Here is a 20,216-nt window from a genome sequence, read left to right as displayed (position 1 = left end):
ATGTAGCATGCCGTATTTACCGCCTCGGCCCACAAGTGTTTGGGTAAGGAGTATTCATTTAGCATGGTTCGGGCAAGCTCAACTAAGGTTCGGTTCTTCCTCTCAACTACCCCATTTTGTTGAGGTGTGCGAGGAGCCGAATACTCATGTTTATATCCCCTTTTAGAGCAAAGTTGATCAAATTTTGCATTTTCAAATTCCCCCCCCCCCCATGGTCGCTTCTAATCCTAATGATTTTTGACCCCTTTTCATTTTCAACACGTTTGCAAAATTCAATGAAGTTGCTAATTGCTTCATCCTTGTGTTGTAGGAACAAAACCCAAGTAAAGCGACTATAGTCATCTACAATTACATATGCATATTTCTTCTTTGCTAAACTTGGTACACTTATTGGTCCAAATAAGTCCATATGTAATAATTGCAAAGGTTGATCGGTTGAAACCATATCCTTGGATTTAAAGCTACTTTTGGTTTGTTTACCTTGAACACATGCCTCACATAATCCTTCAAGTTCTAGTTTATGTGTTGGTAAACTATGCACAAGATCTAATTTCACTAATTTCCTAATGGTATCAATTGAAACATGACCTAATCTACGATGCCATAACCATGATCCATTAGATATGGCGCTTAGACATGTTTCACCGGAATCAAAGTGAGTAAAACACAAGTAATAAATATTTTTCTTTCGTTTACCCGAATAAATTAGAGCATCGTCCAAGGACCTTATTATGTGACAAGCATTAGCATCAAATTTGGTATAATACCCCGAATCACATAGCTTACTTACACTAAGTAAGTTATAATCTAATCCATCAACAAGATATACATTGGATATGGTCAAGTGTTGGTTACCAATTGAGCCTATACCAATAATAGAGCTCTTTCTTTGATTATTTCCAAAGGTAACCGTACCTCCATCATATGGTTCTAAGAATTTAAAATTAGATTTGTCACCGGTCATATGGTGTGAGCATCCACTATCAATGATCCAAGCACTTTCCTTTTGAGATGAAATCAAACACACCTACAAAGTATATATTAGTTATTATTGAGTTAGTAACTAACATATACCTTGTCTTTAATCTCCCCCTTTATGTTTGGCAATTATAATACTTTTAGGGGAGATTAAGTGTGAACCTAAGCTAGTATAGCTTTAGGAACCCAAACAACATTATATTTGTTGTTTACATTCCTAAATCTACATTCTAAGGAAGTGTGGCCAAATTTGCAACAATAGTTGCACATTGTAGTTGATTGCTTTTGAGTAGTAGAACCTTGTTTGAGAATGGATTGGTACTTCACTTCATGCATATTACTCTTGTGACTACCATGTGACATATTTGCAACTTTAGATGCAATGCTCTTGGTTTTGTTAGAATCAAATCTATTGTGATGTTGGGGTACATCTCTAGCTAAACCATTTCTTTGAGTTTGGTTTTGTAAAGCAATTTTATTTTTGAATTCATAAAACCATCAATCGGGTCCTTTAAAATAGGTTTTGTTTGACTCTTTTGGATTAAAAGTGTTCCTATCACTATTTTTAAGAACATTTTTGTTCTTAGAATTTCTTTTATTGTACTTGTACCTAAATGCATAATTTGGTGACTTTTGATCTTGTTTAGCATTTAAGGCATGAGAAGACTTCAATTTTGATGACTCCTTGTTCAAAGGAGTTAAACCCTTTTTAGTGAAAAATTGATAAGTTGAATATTGTTTACAATTAAACTTTAGTTTGGCATTCGGAATACTTGAAGTTTGAGAATGTTCCCCTTTTTCTTTAGGGCATTGCATTTGATTAGATTTAAGTGAGGATTTACCCTTCTCAAATCCAAGACCAACTCTATCATTTTTATAATATGATTGATCATGTATCAACTTGCTCACATAATAGGGATCTAGACTAGTGACTTTTGATAATTCACTAGGAGATCTCAATGCCCGGATTTCGGTTTCTAGGGTTTGAACTTTAACTTTTAAAATGCCTATTTCACCTAAGTGTGATGATTTTAACTTTTTATTTTCAAGTTTTAACATGTCATTTTTAGCAATTAATTTTTGAATAATACCTTCTTTCTCAACCAAGGTTCTATTGGACTCATCAAGGAGTGATTTCAACCTAGATTCATGATCATCGTGCATTAGAATTTCATTTTTGAAAGTGCTTGCATCATTAGTGTCTAACCTATTGGTACACAAGTCATTGTTGGTCTCATTTGTGATTATGCAATTTTCAATATCAATTTCACCACTATATTCTTCACCACCTTCATTTATACATTCAAGTTCGGTCTCATAACCATCAAGACTAAGTGTTGAGTGTACCTCACTAGCAAAGTTTGTTGAGGTGTTGACTCCATCCTCTCCCTCCTTGGCATTCCTTAATTTAACAAGCTCCATGAGAAAGTTGATGGTTGTCTCATCGGTGATGTTCTTGCTTGCTATAATTGAGTCCATGTCAATTCTTGAGGGACCTTCATCTACACTTGCCATCAATGCAAGATTGATCTCCTCTTCATTCTCTGATTCCGCATCGGATTTATCCGTCTCGCTATCCGAAAACAAAGCTTGCATAGCTTTGGCTTTCTTCTTTTTGTACCCGTCGTACTTTTGCCTTGGCTTTCGGTCTTGTTGTTTTTCACCATCCGTATTCTTCAATTGAGGAAATAATTTGAAGCATGTTTGGATGGTATGACCCTCTCTATGGCATGCAAAACATACTACCCTCTTGCTCTTCTCTTCTCGTTCCTTGTTGTATTTTCTTTCAAAATCAAGTATCCCTTGGAACATCTTAGATAAGAGAAGGGCATCCTTGGATGTTTCATAATCAATTTTGTTGATAAATTGATCATTTGAGAGATGGGTGTTTGAGGAGCTTGGAAAGCTACGGTTTTAGATTTCGAGTTTTGCTTCAAATCACCGGATTGTCGAAGTTTTTCTTCAAAGCTCCTAAAGTGTGCATAGAGGTCATCCGGTGTGAATGTGTCATGCGTGCCTTGGATTTCCTCTAGAGCACTCACCAACCCGGACCATCTATCCCTCATGAGCATCACCCTCAATAGCTTTCCTACAAGTTTATTGTTAGAAAGTGATTCTCCCAATTCGGTAAACTCATTTTGGATATGCATAAGTCTATTATACATATCCTCAATGCTTTCACCATCTTCAACCTTAAAGGTTTCAAATTTTGCTTCTAAACCGGTTATTTTGGTTCGTTTGATTTGGGTATTGCCTTCATACCGGTTTACAAGAGCATCCCACATTTCTTTCGCACTTGATGCACTACCAAAGAGTGAGGCTACCGATTCACTAACCAAATTGAATATGGCATTGGTTGCTAGGTCATTGTCTTTCTTGGTTTGTTTGGAATCGACGGTCTCAATTTTGGCATCGGTTGAACCCTCGGTAGATACACTTGTGTATGTTGGTGTATACCCTTTTTCAACCACATACCACACCTCAAGGATATTCAAGTAATTAATCATGGTTTTCTTCCAATGCATGAAATTTTTGGTGGTAGTACCAAAAATTAGGGGTTCTTTCACGGATCTATAGGATGCCATTTGTCAAGTTGATCTAATCTCCAATTAAGTGTGTCTTAATTCGAGTAACTTGCTCTGATACCACTTTGTTGCACTTAGGGGCACCTCTAATTTCTCGAAAACCGAAATTAAATTGCAATTGAAAGTAAAGAGATGAGTTTAGAGAAATTTGACACGTGGGGTGATAACGGAGTTCGGCAAAACAAAGGCCTACATCTCCGGGGCTTCGCAACCTTGTGAGGTGCGCCTTTCTATTACCCAATACGAAAGGATTACAACTTGTGAACCGTTGAGCCCTTACACACCAAGCGGGAAGTCAAATGGCCAACTCAAAGAGATGAGAAGAAGGTCTCGATTGTCTAGAAACACAAGAGGAACACTCAATAGATCACTCTAATCTAATCTATATCAAGATTAGTGAAGTAGGTTTGAGGTTACTTGAGGGATGTTGAAGTTTTAAGCTCTCACAACAATGGAGTAGGCTAAGCTCTCAGAAAATCGCTTTTCAATTAATTAGGGTCGGCTGAGGTAATGAGAAAGAGATCTCATCACTCTATTTATAGTGTCAGCTCAAAAATGAGCTGTTTGACATAAAACGTTACCAACGTTTTAACCTGTAAAAACTTGATCAAAATAGAAGTTATTTGAAGCTTAAATATACTTAAAACGTTACAACGTTTTATAAACGTTACAACGTTACAACGTTTCTAGTTGGTACTGAACAGCTGTGCTTCAGTAGTTCTGCAGCTGTTAAACGTTACAACGTTTGTATAATGTTATGACGTTTGTAAAATGTCACAACGTTTGTATAACGTTATAACGCTGTAACATAGTTACTTCTTTTGATTAGTTTATTGTTTCAGACCAATGTAAAACGTTACAACGTTTTGAAAACGTTACAACGTTTTGAAAACGTTACCAACGTTTTATCCCATTTTAATCAACCTCACACATACTTTACCAAGTTTCTGATTTTACAATTTGTATTATTGATAAAAGTCTTCGTGATTTCTTCAGTCCAAGCATATTATACTGCAGTTCTTACTCTTCTTGGACCTACATATTCTCAAAATAGAAGAAATCGTAAAATTCAATAATTGTATGTTTTTGCAAATTAGTCAAATAGACGTAAAAGATTATTGTACGAACAACAAATTGTATATCATCAAACATATTAGGAAGAAAAATAAAATTTTCTACAACTAATTTTACTATACAACTGAACATTTAGGTTATGTTCGGCCACATTACTGTTTTGTGGGGAAAAAAAATTCAGTTGATCCACGAGAACAGTATTTTTCAGTTCAATTCATGTGCCATGTCCATTCTCAATTGGAGGCCGAACAAGTCCTTAATTTAACACAATCCCATAATAAATCTTGTGTGGATCCGTACTTGTGGGTTTCACTTTTGAGTTTCTAATTTCTTCAAATTTCATCCCGTATAATTCCATAACATCCGAACAACTCCTTAATCCGCAACTTCTAATTCTCAAATGGTAATGGGTTGGATACATATTTTGCCTAATTCGGATCCACTGACAGCCCTATTTTGAAGAGACCGCCGCTATTGTACTTCTTGTCCGGCTGTTCTTCTTCGGCCGCCTCTCGCAACGCTCCTTGACGGTTTCTCTTCTCCTACTAATTCCTACGCCATAGGCACATCATTATGGCCATGATGGTTCCTCTCGACTCGGCGAACAAAATCTCCTTCAACCGTCCGATCTCAGACGGTGACACCGTGATCGTCTACGAGCGCCACGATTCCATGCGCGCCGTAAAGGTCACACCCGGATCCGACCTCCAAAACCGTTTCGGACTCTTTAAGCACTCCGACTGGATTGGGAAGCCTTTCGGGTCGAAGGTTTTTAGCAACAAACGCGGGTTCGTTTTCCTCCTCGCGCCTACGCCCGAACTCTGGACGCTCGTGCTGAGTCACCGCACCCAGATTTTGTACTTGCCTGACATTAGCTTCCTTATTTCTTATCTGGAGATCGTGCCGGGTTGCGTTGTGCTGGAATCGGGTACGGGTAGCGGGTCGCTGAGTACTTCTCTCGCCCGGGCCGTGGCGCCTTCTGGCCATGTGTTCACCTTTGATTTTCATGAGCAGCGGGCCTCTTCGGCTAGGTAAAGACCTAAGGTTTACTTCTCAAATTTAAATTCAGTGGAAGTTGTCGGCTATATTTTTCTTCAATTCTCAAATTTAAGTTCACCTTCTGGACAAATGTTATGTAATTATTTTAAGTTTGTTAGAGCAAAGCTTTATTCGAAAGGAAGGCTTGCCAAATTTATTTGAATAGTACTTGGTATTCATCTCAGTTCAAGGCCTCTTTTTACTGTGAGATCGATAAAATATTTATTTAATGTGCAATTGATTGATGATCTGGTCATTCCAAAGGGGTTAAATAAAAATAAGTATCACCAAAGAGGTTAATCCACAAAAAAAGAATAATTTAGAGAAGTAGGGATGAAGAACCAACATCTGCAAATGTTCTGTTTGGTGTTTTGTTGTATTTTTTGGTTCTTGATTTTAATTTGTGTTTGATTTAGATCATTTAGATTACTCAAGTCTATAACTGAGACAACTCTGATTCTGGTAATGTGGACTCTTGAAAGGAACATATGTCTTTTTTTAATGAGAAATTAAGCTACATTCTATAAAGTAGTTTAGGTTATTTGGTATTTGACTGATTTTAGATCTTAGTACATAAACTCTGCAAAATTGAATGAAAAGGAAAACAATTGCTGACATGTTGAAACGGGTTCGCTACTAGACCAATACAATCATTGTATTTTCACTATTTGGTATTTGACTGATTTTTCTGTCACGCCTTCTATATCTTAACAGAGCCGATTTTGAGAGAAATGGCCTGAGCAGCCTGATAACAGTTTCAGTGAGAGACATCCAAGGTGAAGGCTTCCCAGAAGAGCATGAGGGGCGAGTTGATGCGGTGTTTCTAGACCTGCCTCAACCATGGCTTGCTGTGCCTTCGGCAAGTAAGTGCCTGAAGCCAGATGCAGTTTTGTGCTCCTTCTCACCATGTATCGAGCAAGTGCAACGCACGTGTGAGACTCTCAGACAATCTTTTTCAGGTCTCTCTTATATCTATTTTCATATTTTTTTTATTTTTTTAACAAAGCAACCCGTAGTCCTAGGACTAGTCCATATTTGATCTGACAGTTCATTTTAGTTGGTAAATGATCCCGTTTTGCTTTTCCTGAGAAGCTAAGTCAGTTAACTCCTGCAGACACTGTGCTAGTTTACTCTTGTTGACTTATTAAGGGACAGATGTTTACTTAAGGTTGGCTAGGTTGTTTCCAGATAAATGTTAATTTGAATGCCTTTGGAATAAAATATGAGATAAGATGCCAAAACTTCGCTGTAATGATCTTTACTGTCAAGCTCACCACAAGCAATATTTAAATGTGGGACAGACATTTATATATCTTTTTTCGGCCCAAAGCAAAGAGAGCAGGCCTAAAATTGCATATATTTTTTTAGGCATTCCTTGAAATGCTTTTGTTTGCTTTCTCTGGCAACTGAATTTTGCTCATGATTTATGCAATTTGGATACAGTTTTCAGGGAAGTGGATCTTGTAACTATGCTTTAGCCTTCAGGAATAAATACTTATGAGTAAAATAAAATTCATTTAGCCTTCTGGAATAAATACCCATCAGTAAAATAAAATTGATTTCTCTTTGAATTAAATTTTTTAATTTGTATGGATCATTTCTTTGAGGGCTTATTCTTTGCATTTGCGAGATATTTTCTGTTAGTAGAGGGAACTTCATTTTGCAAATTTGTAACTTGTCTATTCTTTTGCAAATTTACAGATATAAGAACATTTGAAGTTCTTGTGCGCTCATATGAAATTCGAGAACAGCATTTTGCTAAACGTGTACCCGAAGAAGATGGCTCTCCTGTAGGACCCCCGCCTCAAAAGAGAAAACAATCTGCTCTAACTGCAACAAAATCAGAAAAAACAGAGAGCAATATATCTGTCATGGCTAAGCCATGCAACACTGCGAGGGGTCACACTGGTTATCTAACATTCGGGAGGCTCACTGTGTTGTAAAATTGAACTCTTACTTCAGTGAGATTAGTTTAGATCTATTTATCAAATCAGCCCTGTTGTATTTGCTGCACCCATGATTAGGTTAGATCTATTTACAAAACGCATCCATGATTTTTATTTATGGTATATTTGCTGCACCCCCTAGCCTTCACCAAACTGAAATTTTAACTACTTATGTGCTAGCAGTGCAAAATGACCACTTTGCCCTCAATTCCCTATTCAATGGGAGATTAATTTGATCATTCCACAAATTTGCCATCAATTCCCTATTAGGAACCATTATTTATACTTGCAAAATAGAAAGGATTCCACAATCAGATTATTGTTTCAGGCAAACAGCCAGACGGAGCAATTTTGTGATACTTTAGGATTTGACCTAGGTCTGTAAGGCGCGAAAAAGATGAAACTGAGTAGTCAGAATCTTGTTAAAATAAGGTTGGATCTTATTTGCATGTGAGGTGTGTAATTTGTTTTCTTCGCACTGGAAGATTGTGGAGCAAATTTTTTTAGTTTAGAATTCTAAAAGGCTTTTTAACAAATATTTTTCTATGTAATCTACTGAAATGGTTGGGCTCAGTTCCTCACTCGTTTCAGTTTACCAGACAAATGATTTATTGGATGTTAGATGGGTTTTTTTCTTCTTTTTGAGTAAAGAATGCTCTCATGTATAAATTTCACTTGGAATGGCGTGATACAAAATGAGGTGAAAGAATCACCCCGTTGTTTTCTATTGTTTTGTTTTTAAATCTTTCTTGTCTTTTCAAATCTTACCCGTCTCTTACACCGAAATTTTTATTTATAGCATAAAAAAAAAAAACCAAATCACCTTGGTTTTTAAGAAATTTCAGAATTCCGCACTGGCGTTCTCCGGTCTCAAATACTAGAGTCCGCATAAGCTTTCTGTGATCTTGACTGAGATCCGCAAAATAATTCTTGTTGTTCCAATTTCTTTTCTTTTCTTTACATAAAATTTATTAATAAAAAAAAAATCACGTTTGCTCAGGATTCGAGAAAGCCTATGCGGACCGCAAAAAAAAACTTTTCTTTTGTTACATATAATCCCTAGTGTAGCGGGTCAGTTTCTCCCTAATCCTAACTTGCTACACCCATATAGGGCTGTAAATGAGCTGAGTTTGAGCGAGTTACCAGCAAAACAGAGTATCAGCGACTGATGGTGACGCCGGTCGCTGATGCTAATTTTTTCCCAAAAATAATGATTTTCAGTCAAATTCTGGCGACCAACTGTATTAGCGACCGGTATCAGCGACCGGGTGTTGGCTTCTTTTTTTTTTTTTATCGCTGAAATTTTGAGATAAAACGCGCGGGCGCCAGAATCTTCTTCTCCGCGGCAGAACTCCAATCGGAACCCCAAACCCTTTTTCAATTTTTGATCGGAACCCAAACCCTTCTCCAAAATCGATCGCCTCAGACCGATGGCTCTCAGCACCTCTCTCTCTCTCGCTCTCTCTTGCCCACGCTAGACCCTCTCTCGCCAGACCATCCTTTCTCTCTCACTCACGCCAGAGAAAAAACCCTCCATCCTGCGCACCTGAGAAGCCCTCGATCCCGCCAGAGAAACCCTCCATCCTACTAGAGAGAGAACCCTCTATCTCCTCCGGCGCCTCTCCCTCCTCCGGTGCCTCTCTCCACTGTCGCCGTCGCCTCTGTCCTCCCAGCGCATCACTGTCTCTTCTCCAGGTATTTCACTGAATTGAATTGATTTAGCGATTCTGTCACTAGATTTGGATTGTTTGGTTTAGTTGTTGACAGATTGACAGATTGCGACTGATTTAGGAGCTTGTATTTCGGCAAAAAAATTTTTATTCTCCAAAGGCATGGTTGGTACTCTTATTTCGGCATAAAGACTGATTTAGGTTTAGCTATCAACACCCTGTACCGCAACTGGTACAAATACCATCAGAAAAATGAGATGTCGGTACTAAATTTGATGATTTTTCATTGAATTTAAGCTGTACTGGTACTCTACTTGTCTAGGATATAACATTTGACAGCATTTTAACTTAATTTGATGATTTATTTAGTGTTTGGATAATGTTTTATGATCATTTTTATGAGAATGTTATATGTAACCTTGTTAATTATATATTAAATACTTTCAGAAAACCAATTCAATTCAGTGATTTATTTAAATCAATTCAATCAAGTTTCTCAATACTTGAAGACTAGAAACTTGATTTTTGTCAAAATAAATATGTAGGTAAGCATAAAGACAAGCTAAGGACTGGAAAGGTCTCCGTGTCACCGTCAAGCTTACCGTCCAGAATTGTCAAGCTTGCCTCCAATAGTTAACATTTCAGAGCTTGCACCATCACAAAATCAAGGTTTAACAATTCAGAGCTATACATATTTCTCTCATTTTCTATTTTACTCTTTTATTCTTATCAATAAAACTTTCAATTATTCTTATCAGTACAACTTTCATTTTTTACGAGATGCCAAATCAAGCTTTAGGACAATTAGGGTTTTCCTGTATAAAACTGATACTAAAGCTTAATTATTCACAATTAGGGTTTTGTATAGCTATCTGTACTAAAGCTTAATTATGCAAGAATAACGCATTTATGATATTGAAGGAGGTACCTATGATTTTTATTGATATAAATTATAACTGGTACCAGTTCAGTACCAGTATTTTCTGATTCTGGTACGGTTAGGGGCCTATTGAAGGAGGTACCTATGATTTTTATTGATATAAATTATAACTGGTACCAGTTCAGTACCAGTATTTTCTGATTCTGGTACGGTTAGGGGCCTATTGAAGGAGGTACCTATGATTTTTATTGTACCAGTACCAGTTCAGTACCTATGATTCTGGTACCAGTTCAGTACCTATGATTTTTATTGTACCAGTATTTTCTGATTCTGGTACCAGTTCAGTACCTATGATTTTTATTGTACCAGTACCAGTATGCTATTGAAGGAGGTACCTATGATTGTTTGACAACTAGAACTTGATTTCATATTTTTAGCATTTTTCTGCTATTTATTAGGCATTTTCAAAGTTGGCTTTTTTGAAATGCAAAATTAGCATTTTATGTTTTTATTTCCACTTCTGTCCCTGTGTCAAACAATTTGTTGGTTAATTGTTGGTGAGATTAATATTTGCTATTGAAAATTGGTTATGTGCAGAGGGATTTAACAGCACCATATGTTGATGATAGAGAAGCGACTATTGCTGCCTTTTTTTGCATTTGGAGCCTTTCTCGGGTAATTTCAAGCCCTTTTTCTTGATTGATTGTTGCTCGAGATGTGATAAATTGTGAGTTCTTGTGATGAATTGGGGTATTGATCGATTGAGTGCGGGTTGTTGATTTTCCTGGCTTTATTAAATTCATTGATATGTGTTGTTTTGTTAAATGGGAGTGTTTGATATTGTGCAAAATAACAATAGGCTAGCTTAATTTGGAAAAATTAGAATTGAGAATTTTGAGGAATATGAGCTTTTTTTTTATTTCATGACTTGAGAATTTTGAGGAAATTGTAATTGATACTATGGCAAAATTAGAATTGTTGTGTTGATATTATTACTGTTGTATCTCAAATCAAAAATGTAATTTTGTATGATATTTGACGTTACAATTGAATCGATATATTGTGTATGTTTTGAGAAAAGTAAAATTAAAAAAACCCAAAAAACTGACAGAAAAGTAAATTACAAAAAAAAATTGACATAATAGTATCAGCGACCGTTGATTCACGGTCGTCGATATCTTTTTCCTTACGTCAGCAAAAAACAACAGCGACAAAAAAAATTGGTCGCAAAAAAAGTATCAGCGATCGAATCACGTCATTCAGCGACCGGTGACGTCATCAGAAGAGTATCTGTGACAATGCTTTCAGCGACCGGAGTATCAGCGACCGTAATCGGCTTTCTGAGACCGGAATGACTATCAGCGACCGGTGACGTGACTATCAGAGACCGGAAAACCGGTCTCTGATAGTCTTTCCTGCTGTAGTGTACCCCCAACTCGAACTCGGCTCGTTTAATAAACGAGCGAGCCAACTCGAGTTGAGATGGTAATAACAAGTTATAGAGCCAACTCGAACTCAACTCGTTATCAACTCGAGTTGGCTCACAACTCGTTTATAACTCGTTTAACCAGTGATAGTATTACAACACAAGTTCAAACTCAGTTCGTTATCAACTCGAGTTGGCTCACAACTCGTTTAACCAGTGATAGTATTACAACACAAGTTCAAACATATTTTGCACGAATCTCAAAGCACAAATAACAGTCTAGAATTCGGGTTTGATTATTTTGGAATTTATTGTGACCAATAATTTGCAACTCGAGTTATAAATGTGCGAGTTGGGGCTAACTCGAACTCGGCTCATTTATTAAGCGAGTTGGCCAACTCGAGTTATAAATAAGCTGAGCTGTAAATGAGCCGATTTAAACGAGCTGTAAATGAGTGATTACGAGTTCGAGCTTTTTTGCCCAGCCCTACACCCATATTCACACAATTTCCCTTGCTATGCCCAACACCAACCAAGAACCAACTGCAAACAAACGAATCACCGAATGCAAAAGCAAAACCCTCACTTTTCACTCTTTTATGACACGGTGGCCCTTCCGAGTGCGTATCCTCTGAGATATCTCATATTTTGCGTGACCGACGTGTACGGTGTCATTCGGGGGTGACGTAGAGGCCAATATTATTTGAGCTTTGAGATTCGCACAGAACATATTACAACGGTAGGAATTTTCCAAAAAGTCACGCAAAATATGAGATATCTCAGAGGATGCGCATTCGGCCCTTCCTCCTTTTTATTTTGTTTTTTATTAATAAATTTTCCATAAAAAAAAAACTCTTTTTCCACACGAAGAAATTCAGAACCTGGGATTAAGATGCCAACTGCGTTTGGATGAATCATAGGGTGAGTAAGGTTAGAGGTAACCTAATTATTTTATTGAAATAGTGGAACAGTCATTAACTCAAGAAAAAGAGACCATATGAAGTTGTGTCCAAACTCCAAACATACAATGGAGTTCTGAGTTAGCACTATAATTATTGGGTTAGTGATATTCCTCACTCATCCAAATGCGATTACGGAATAGTGAGGTTAACAGTTATTCTGAGATTCGAAACAACTACTAACCCAACAAATCAATAGAATATTATAATAGCGAACTAACTCAAATGTTCGAAACAATTACTTTTTCACCCAAAACATGAAATAGTGATTTACTTTTTGCTATTCCATAGCTAACCCAAGTTAACAAGTCTACATGAAATAACGATTTACTTTTTGCTATTCCGTAGCTAACCCAAGTTAACAAGAATAGTTGTCAAAATGATAAGCTGTGCCGCTTAAGGGCGGAGAGCCAAGCGAAAGAATACGCTATGGCGATCAGGCCTCCGCAACCTCCCCCCATCTCCCCTCTCCTCCACTTTTTTTTGTCTACTTTCTTCATCTTCATTTTTTTCATTTGAGTCAGTGCTTCTGTTTGGTAGATCTGATTATCGTTTTCGATGCTTCCATTTAGTGGATCTGATCACTGCTCATTTCTCTGTTGTCGTTCGAGCTGGTATTTCCAATCTAGCGGATTTGACAATCATTCTTTGATTCTTCCGCTTCGTGGATCTGGTCATCGCTCTTTACATCGTCCTTCTGGGGAGGTTTATTCTTCAATACTAGCAGTTCACTCTTTCTTACCTTGTCTTGAGCTCTTCTTCCCCTCTTTGGCAATGGAAGAGTGTGTGGAACTTTATATTAGAATAAATGTTCAGAGAAATAAATATTAGTTGTTGTGATAATGATGTTTTGTGTTGTTTTGTGGTGTTTTCCGTTCCTTCTTCTTTTTCTGTTTCGAGGCGACTGTTCTGAACTGGTTGATTTAGTTCCCAGTCTGGTTTGATTCAGTGCATGTTCAGCTAATAGTTGACTATCCTGGTCCAATCGATTCAGTTCCCGGTCTAGTTTGAATTCAGTGCCTTCTCAGAAGTGATATGCATATAGAGGACACTATCGCTAGGCTCCTATCACTCTCATCAAGCAAGGATGAACAATTTGCGTCCACAGGGTGCACATACCCTGTGCGTTTTTTGTTTTATTCAGCTGTGTGTTTTTCACAGACACTCGTTGTCTAATTCCATGTAACAACTACTTTGTTTCAATGAAACTGCCTATGACTTTTCGCAAAAAAAAAAAAAAAAAAAAAAAGGTTAACAAGTATACCTGCATGTTAACATTTTCTCTTTTTGAATGCATCATAAATTCGCGAGTAATTCATTCCCAAGTTCCCTGAGAAGGTTTACTTCAAATTATCTAAGCTACACTTTCTGATGCATCCCAGTTAATTCTTGCCGCATTGTCGTTGCAGACAAGGATCCAAAATGATGCCATATATTTGAGGCCATAACCCCATTGCCGAACACGAAATCGTACATCATACCAAAGAATTGAGGCCATGGCGAGAATGACATTTTATATCACGGTAATGACAATTTTCAGCTAAGCCTGTTATTTAGAAGGGCCTACAATATATGTTTTTCTGTGTTCAGCATGTCGAATTGGGCCTAATTTTTAACTCTTCTTATAACAGATTACAATTTATAATTTATACATCTTACTTTTCTGCATTCAACATGGGGGATGTCAGTTCCTTCACCGGGTAACAAGGAGAGATCAGAATGAACTGCAGAGCGGTAAATGATAAAATGAACCAGATTTATTTGGATTGGTTGTTTGGGATTGCATATTTACGTTTTATTATCCTGACATATTCAATAACTACAATGGTGCGGTTGATCGTACCAATATTTAAATTATATACAAGAAGTATTTATTAATAAGGATGGTTCAAATATCTCTCTCTCTTCAGTGTCTCATATTTTTTATCTTTATTTTTAAAGTTCAATTAGTTAATTCGAATTATTCAATATAATTTCGATAATAAATGTATTTGGAGATCAAATTTTATTCTTGTTGAAATTTTTATTTATTTTTTATACAAGTACAAAATCACTATTTTTGGACCATTCAAAACAGTGACTTTATACCTATCTAAAAAAATAGTAAAAACTTAAAATAAAACATATATAAAATTTGATTTCCAAGTACATTTTAATATATAGATCATATTAAGCAGTTTGAATTGACTATTTACACTATAAAAACAGAAATAAATTATATGAAATACGATGATGAATGAAAAAACACAAAACATTTTAACCTTCTCTGTTATCTGATAGAAATTATGTTCTCAGTTACTGATCTTCAAATATTCGAGGTGTCTGGGCCGAAGTGTCATATTTTGGGCCGTGCTAGTGCAAATGGTAACCGTTAAATAATTTGGATCACTGAGGAGGGAACTGAAAAAGAGAAAACAAAAAGAGGGATAGAAACCTCTGGCTTTTGCCTCTAGGCGACAATAGCCGTTGGATTTTTCTAATTAAGTAATGGAGCTCCCGACACAGTGCTTAACGTATACTATCCTTACTAGTTACTAACTACAGTCAGCAAAACTGATTTGATTACTTAAAACAAAATTAGGGTAAGGTCAAATGTTCAAGCAATAACTAAATATAATTTTATAATTTCGTTACACGACAACTTAAAATACTTTTTTAATGAGTTCAATCATATTAAAAAAGTTCAACATCAATCGATTGAAACCACCTTTAATAAATTAATTTGAACATTTGTCAATAATTTTATTGTTTTTCTAGTTCGTTTTTAATTTGAAATACAATTTTAACAATTTAAATTAATTATTTAAATATTAAAATCAATCTGATATTTAACAAACTCGTTGCTGACCCATTGTACCGCCTTTACTCCTTCAAAACATTAAATAAAAAAAGAAAGAGTGACTCTATGGTACTACGCATATCACGGGTTGGTACGTAATACAGATTAATATTTTTATTTTTTAAATTTTAACGATTGATCTGAACCGTTCAACATATTCTTCCATATGAATATGTACTTGCAAATCAAATTTTATATTTTTTAGAATTTTTTTACTATTTTTTAAGATATGTAGAAAATCATTGTTTTTTAATGGTTCAGAATTTTCAGATCAAGTGATTTTCTAACTTATCTTAAAAAATAGTAAAAAAATTCTAAAAAATATAAAATTTGATTTGCAAGTACATATTCATATGGAAGAATATGTTGAACGGTTCAGATCAATCGTTAAAATTTTAGAAATAAAAATATTAATCCGTATTACGGACCAATCCGTGATATGCGTAATACATAGGCTCAGTCAAAAAGAAAAACGTGGCTTATAGTTACAGGCTATTTAGAGCGCCAGACAGAACTTCCCTACAGAATCATTAGTGGAAGTAAATAATATTTTTACCCCGGTCTTTTACTGTACTGGGGTACTTATCACGCAGCCCAACGGCCTCTTTTGTCCCTCGTGCCGGGTGCGTGCGGGACCCCTGCCCGCATCATTTATTGCATATTCTCTCTTCGGCTCGATGACCAGTCGTACTTCTTAACCGTGCGCTTTTTCTATGTTCACGTCGAATTTCACCAAATATCACGCTCGGTAATATGGAATAACCAAACAGAACCAGAAGAAAGGCTTTTGCGGGCCGAACGGCTCCAAAACTCAGCGTGGTTATATCAAAGTCAACTGCGACCTCCGTCCGTAAACGGCTATTTCTAAAAGAAATAAAATAACAAACTATTCCTCTGTAATAATTAAAAAAAAAGTAACAATTGGTTATACCTTTTAACGGCTATTTCTCAAGAAAAATAAACCAGAAAATTATTCCTCCGTAATTAATAGAAGTAACACCTGGTGTATAACCGTATAAATAGCAGAGTAGGTAGAAATGCACTATGCTAAATTAATAATGGGGTGCTTTCTGGAGCACCAGGCGCATCCAGCAATTGTAACGTTATCTTTTTTTACGGAGCACCAGGCGCCGCGCATATAGCAATTGTAACGTTACCTTCCCTCCTTTTACCTTTCGCTTCTATTTGAGCATTATCGAGGTTTCTCTCTTTAACCCAAAAACCCTACAACCCCAAGAAAAAAAATCTCCTCTCATTTACAGAAAAGAGCTAACTGGAAGAGAGGAAAAAAAAAGATTGATAGAGGGATAATTACAAAAGGCAAAACAAGAATCGTATTATGGAAGAAACTCTAACTGAGGCTCCAGTTAGTAATGGCGGTGGCGCCCCTCCGCCTGAAACCCTACCTCCGCCGCCTGAAACCGTTGCACCGCCGACTGAAGCCCTAGCTCCTGAGTGTGAGGAGGTTTGGGTTAATGGTAGGGTGGAGATTGACACGTCAGCGCCGTTCGAGTCCGTTAAGGAGGCTGTTGATCGATTTGGGGGAAGTGCTGTGTGGAAATCCCAGCTTAAAAAGCTTTTTTCTTCGAAGGTACATGTACATTTTAATTTAACATTCTATTTCACTGCTGATTGTTGTGTCTCCTTTTGTACTTTCAATAAGCCTTAGAACCAGCCTATTGTGGTGTTCCTATTGTATCGAGTTTGTTGTGTTTAGCCGATTAATGTGAGTTGGTATCTAAAGCTGCAACTATTACTTCAATATTTAAATTGCCTTGATAAATATTTGTAATTTCTTTTGGAAATGCCTTTTAACGAGCAGTATCACCGTAACTTACTGTGCATCCTTTTATACAAGTACCGAACCAGGGAATGACCTGAGTTTCACATTAAATTTTGGAAATCTACAGATGAAATATGCAGTGCCACTGTGGTTCATAGTAAAACAAAACCCACTTAGAGAATTATAAAATTTAACTGAAGTTGGTATAACTCGTTTCTTAAACAGAAAAACGAGCAAGAACCAGAGGATGTAGAGGTCTCTATTTTGCACGACCAAACGGCACAACTGGAGAAGGACCTCATAATCAAAGAAAGGGAAACACTTGAAGTGCTCAAAGAGCTTGAATCAGCCAAGAAAATTGTTGCAGGTTTAAAGTCGAAAATCCAGAAAGAAATTTCATGTGAAGAACCAAATCCTAGAAAGGTACACCCCTTAAACGAACCTGAATCCGAATCAATCCCTCAGGAGACACAATGCTTCATTGTACTAAATGAACTCAAACAAGCCAAACTGAACCTAAATCGAACCACCTCTGACCTAGCATCAATTCGCGCCTCAATCGATTTTTTAAACAGTAGCATTGAAAAAGAGAAAACCCTGTTGGAGAAAACAAAAGACAAGATATCTAACAACACAACCGTGATTTTATCCCTTGAAAAAGAACTTAACATTGCAACCGAAAAACTCAAACTTCTCGCCAATCAAAAAGGAGAGGAGAAAAATATTGACGAGGAGAAGTCTCTAGATTCATCCAGAGAGGTAAACGAGATGACCTTAGAAATCGAACGGATCAAAGAGGTGACAAACTCGGCTCAATCCGAAATAGTGGATCTGACAGCTGAAATTGAACAAACAAAAGCTAGCATAACAACAGCTGAAATAAGGTGTACTGCAGCTAGAAAAGTGGAAGAGGCAGCAAAGGAAGCTGAAGCCATTGCATTAATTGAAATTAAGGCATTACTCAGCACCTATAGTTTGGAAACCATAGAGGAAGGTGTAACCCTGACTTTGCAGGAATATGACATGTTAAACCAGAAAGCACGAGAAGCTGAAGAAGAGTCTAGAAACAAGGTTGAAACTGCCATGTGTGAGGTCGACGAGGCGAATCGATCAAAATTAGAGTCTCTGGAGAGGCTTGAAGAGGCCCGTTTAGAGGCTAAGGCATGCCGTCAAGCTCTCGAAGAAGCCCTAAAACGGGTCGAGGCGGCCAACGAGGGGAAACTTGCCATCGAAGAAAGCCTCAGCAATTGGCGCTGTCAGAAAAAAGTTTCGCATGGGTTTCAAAGTGCTGATAAATTCAAGAAACATGGCCCATACCATGGCAGCAAGGATTCCAAGTCTAAGGTGGCGGATGTTAACGGGTCGGGTACGGACAGCGACGAGGGTGAACCGACTCTGTCGATCGGGCAGATACTGAGTATGAAGTTAACAGGTCCAGATGTGTATGGTAAACAGGTATGGGAGAAACGGCCTGAGAGCCCTAAGGTATCTCTGGGCCAGATGCTGAATAGGAAGTATCGACCTTTGGCATTGGATGAGTCGGTTCGTGCACAGCGTGCGGACAAGAAGAGAAAGAAGTTTGGCTTTGTTGGTGTTGGGTTCTCAGTTTTACTGGCAAAGAATCAGAGGAGCAAGAAGAAGAGACCGTCATTGGGTTAATTTATTTTAGGTTGTTAATTCTGGATTAGATCGTACTTGTAGAACTAATTATTTAGTTTAGTGTGTAAAGTTGGTAGTTGAGGCATGAAGTAGTTATCTCTGGTTTTTATTTTCCCTTAACTAAAGGGTTTATTTGATGTACGGATTGCTGATTATTCTGGAAGTTATTATTATGTTATATTGGCCAATGGACTTCAAATTACATGCTGGTAGAATTGTAAATGAGCAAAAGCATTCACCATTTGTACAAAAGGTACCATGGAAATTGTTAGAAATTTGAAATGTGCGTTTCAGTATATAATTAAATATAATAGGCTCTTCGTGTACTTATAAATATTTTCTAACTCACGTGTGGCTTTCTGTCTGAAGTGTGACGGTATTATATATAATCTAGATAACTTATGCGTGGCTAGTTTATAATCGGTTTTGGTTTTTGATCTCTTGTATTTAATGACTTGTTTATAATATGAGCCAGTTTGGTATTGCATTACTGTATACTGGTACACATTAGTACTAGTTGGATGCATTGTTGTATATCCACTATACAAGTATATACTGGTACACACTTTGCAATTGCACACTGGTACACACTTCTCCTGCTCACTCCAATCCGATGTGCGTGAGTTGGCACAGATATCATAATTTCGATGTGTGTGAGTTTGCTCTATTTTTATAAATTTTATCAACTTAGAGCTAAAAGTCAGAGAATTCCACGAGTATATGTAAAATTCAATATCAGAGGCTTCAATATAAATATATAACACATGTTTCAATAGATGCTAGTTCTTTTTTTTTTTTGGTACTTGATTTTCACTTCTAATTGCAAACTGGATGGCATCTGCCAACGTCGAGGGGCCCCGAAGCGACTGACCTTTGACGAGATCTAGAGCAAGACCTACATGGAGGTCAAGGGAACCAGCACAGCTAACCAGTGCCACACCATTTTTTCTTTTTTTTTGAAATTTACAAATTTTAATTTTGATCCTCCTTGCAGTACAGTATGAATATTGTAAGATACTAATTTAACTACAGTATAGTGTGAGAGAGTATTTTTTTTTTCCTTTGTATGCATATGCAAGCGTTTTTGTTTCATCATTTGTATAGAGTATTTTTATAATAATTATCATCCCTGTTTTTTTAATCATTAATTTTTAGATAACTTTAATTATTTACACTTAACCGTGTGTAATGTGTGAAAGGATGATTACATTACATGGCAAAAATATATATATATATATATATATATATATATATATGAGAACATTTAAGTCTTTACAGACTACATGTGAGAAAAGAGGGCATTTAGTCTTCATCCTTAATCTTATTATCTTACCGAACAAGTGCTTCTTAACAAGAATTAAATTTTTAATCCTTTCTCT

General features: G+C 36.8%; 2 protein-coding genes across 2 annotated transcripts; both read left to right on the top strand.

The window, feature by feature from the left end:
• Window positions 1-5,127: 5,127 nt before the first annotated feature.
• LOC144555990 (S-adenosyl-L-methionine-dependent methyltransferases superfamily protein) lies at window positions 5,128-7,880 on the top strand. The gene is made up of 3 exons (XM_078304454.1): window positions 5,128-5,668; window positions 6,390-6,634; window positions 7,377-7,880. Exons 1-3 carry the CDS (start codon window positions 5,211-5,213, stop codon window positions 7,616-7,618), a joined length of 945 nt encoding a protein of 314 aa, XP_078160580.1. The 5' UTR covers window positions 5,128-5,210; the 3' UTR covers window positions 7,619-7,880.
• An 8,685-nt stretch (window positions 7,881-16,565) lies between these two features.
• On the top strand, window positions 16,566-19,023 carry LOC144555994 (WEB family protein At2g38370-like). The gene is made up of 2 exons (XM_078304459.1): window positions 16,566-16,986; window positions 17,404-19,023. Exons 1-2 carry the CDS (start codon window positions 16,735-16,737, stop codon window positions 18,835-18,837), a joined length of 1,686 nt encoding a protein of 561 aa, XP_078160585.1. The 5' UTR covers window positions 16,566-16,734; the 3' UTR covers window positions 18,838-19,023.
• The last annotated feature ends 1,193 nt before the right edge of the window (window positions 19,024-20,216 follow it).

This window comes from Carex rostrata, chromosome 6, assembly GCF_964058835.1.
Source record: "Carex rostrata chromosome 6, lpCarRost1.2, whole genome shotgun sequence".
NCBI lineage: Eukaryota > Viridiplantae > Streptophyta > Magnoliopsida > Poales > Cyperaceae > Carex > Carex rostrata.
Note: the sequence above shows the minus strand (reverse complement) of the source record. Positions and strands in the feature narration are given on the sequence as shown.

Coding starts and splice junctions, on each gene's coding strand:
- LOC144555990 (XM_078304454.1), top strand. CDS start 5,211: ATGGCCATGATGGTTCCTCTCGACTCGGCGAACAAAATCTCCTTCAAC. Junction 5,669..6,389: donor CAGCGGGCCTCTTCGGCTAG/GTAAAGACCTAA, acceptor ATATCTTAACAG/AGCCGATTTTGAGAGAAATG. Junction 6,635..7,376: donor TCTCAGACAATCTTTTTCAG/GTCTCTCTTATA, acceptor GCAAATTTACAG/ATATAAGAACATTTGAAGTT.
- LOC144555994 (XM_078304459.1), top strand. CDS start 16,735: ATGGAAGAAACTCTAACTGAGGCTCCAGTTAGTAATGGCGGTGGCGCC. Junction 16,987..17,403: donor AAAAGCTTTTTTCTTCGAAG/GTACATGTACAT, acceptor TTTCTTAAACAG/AAAAACGAGCAAGAACCAGA.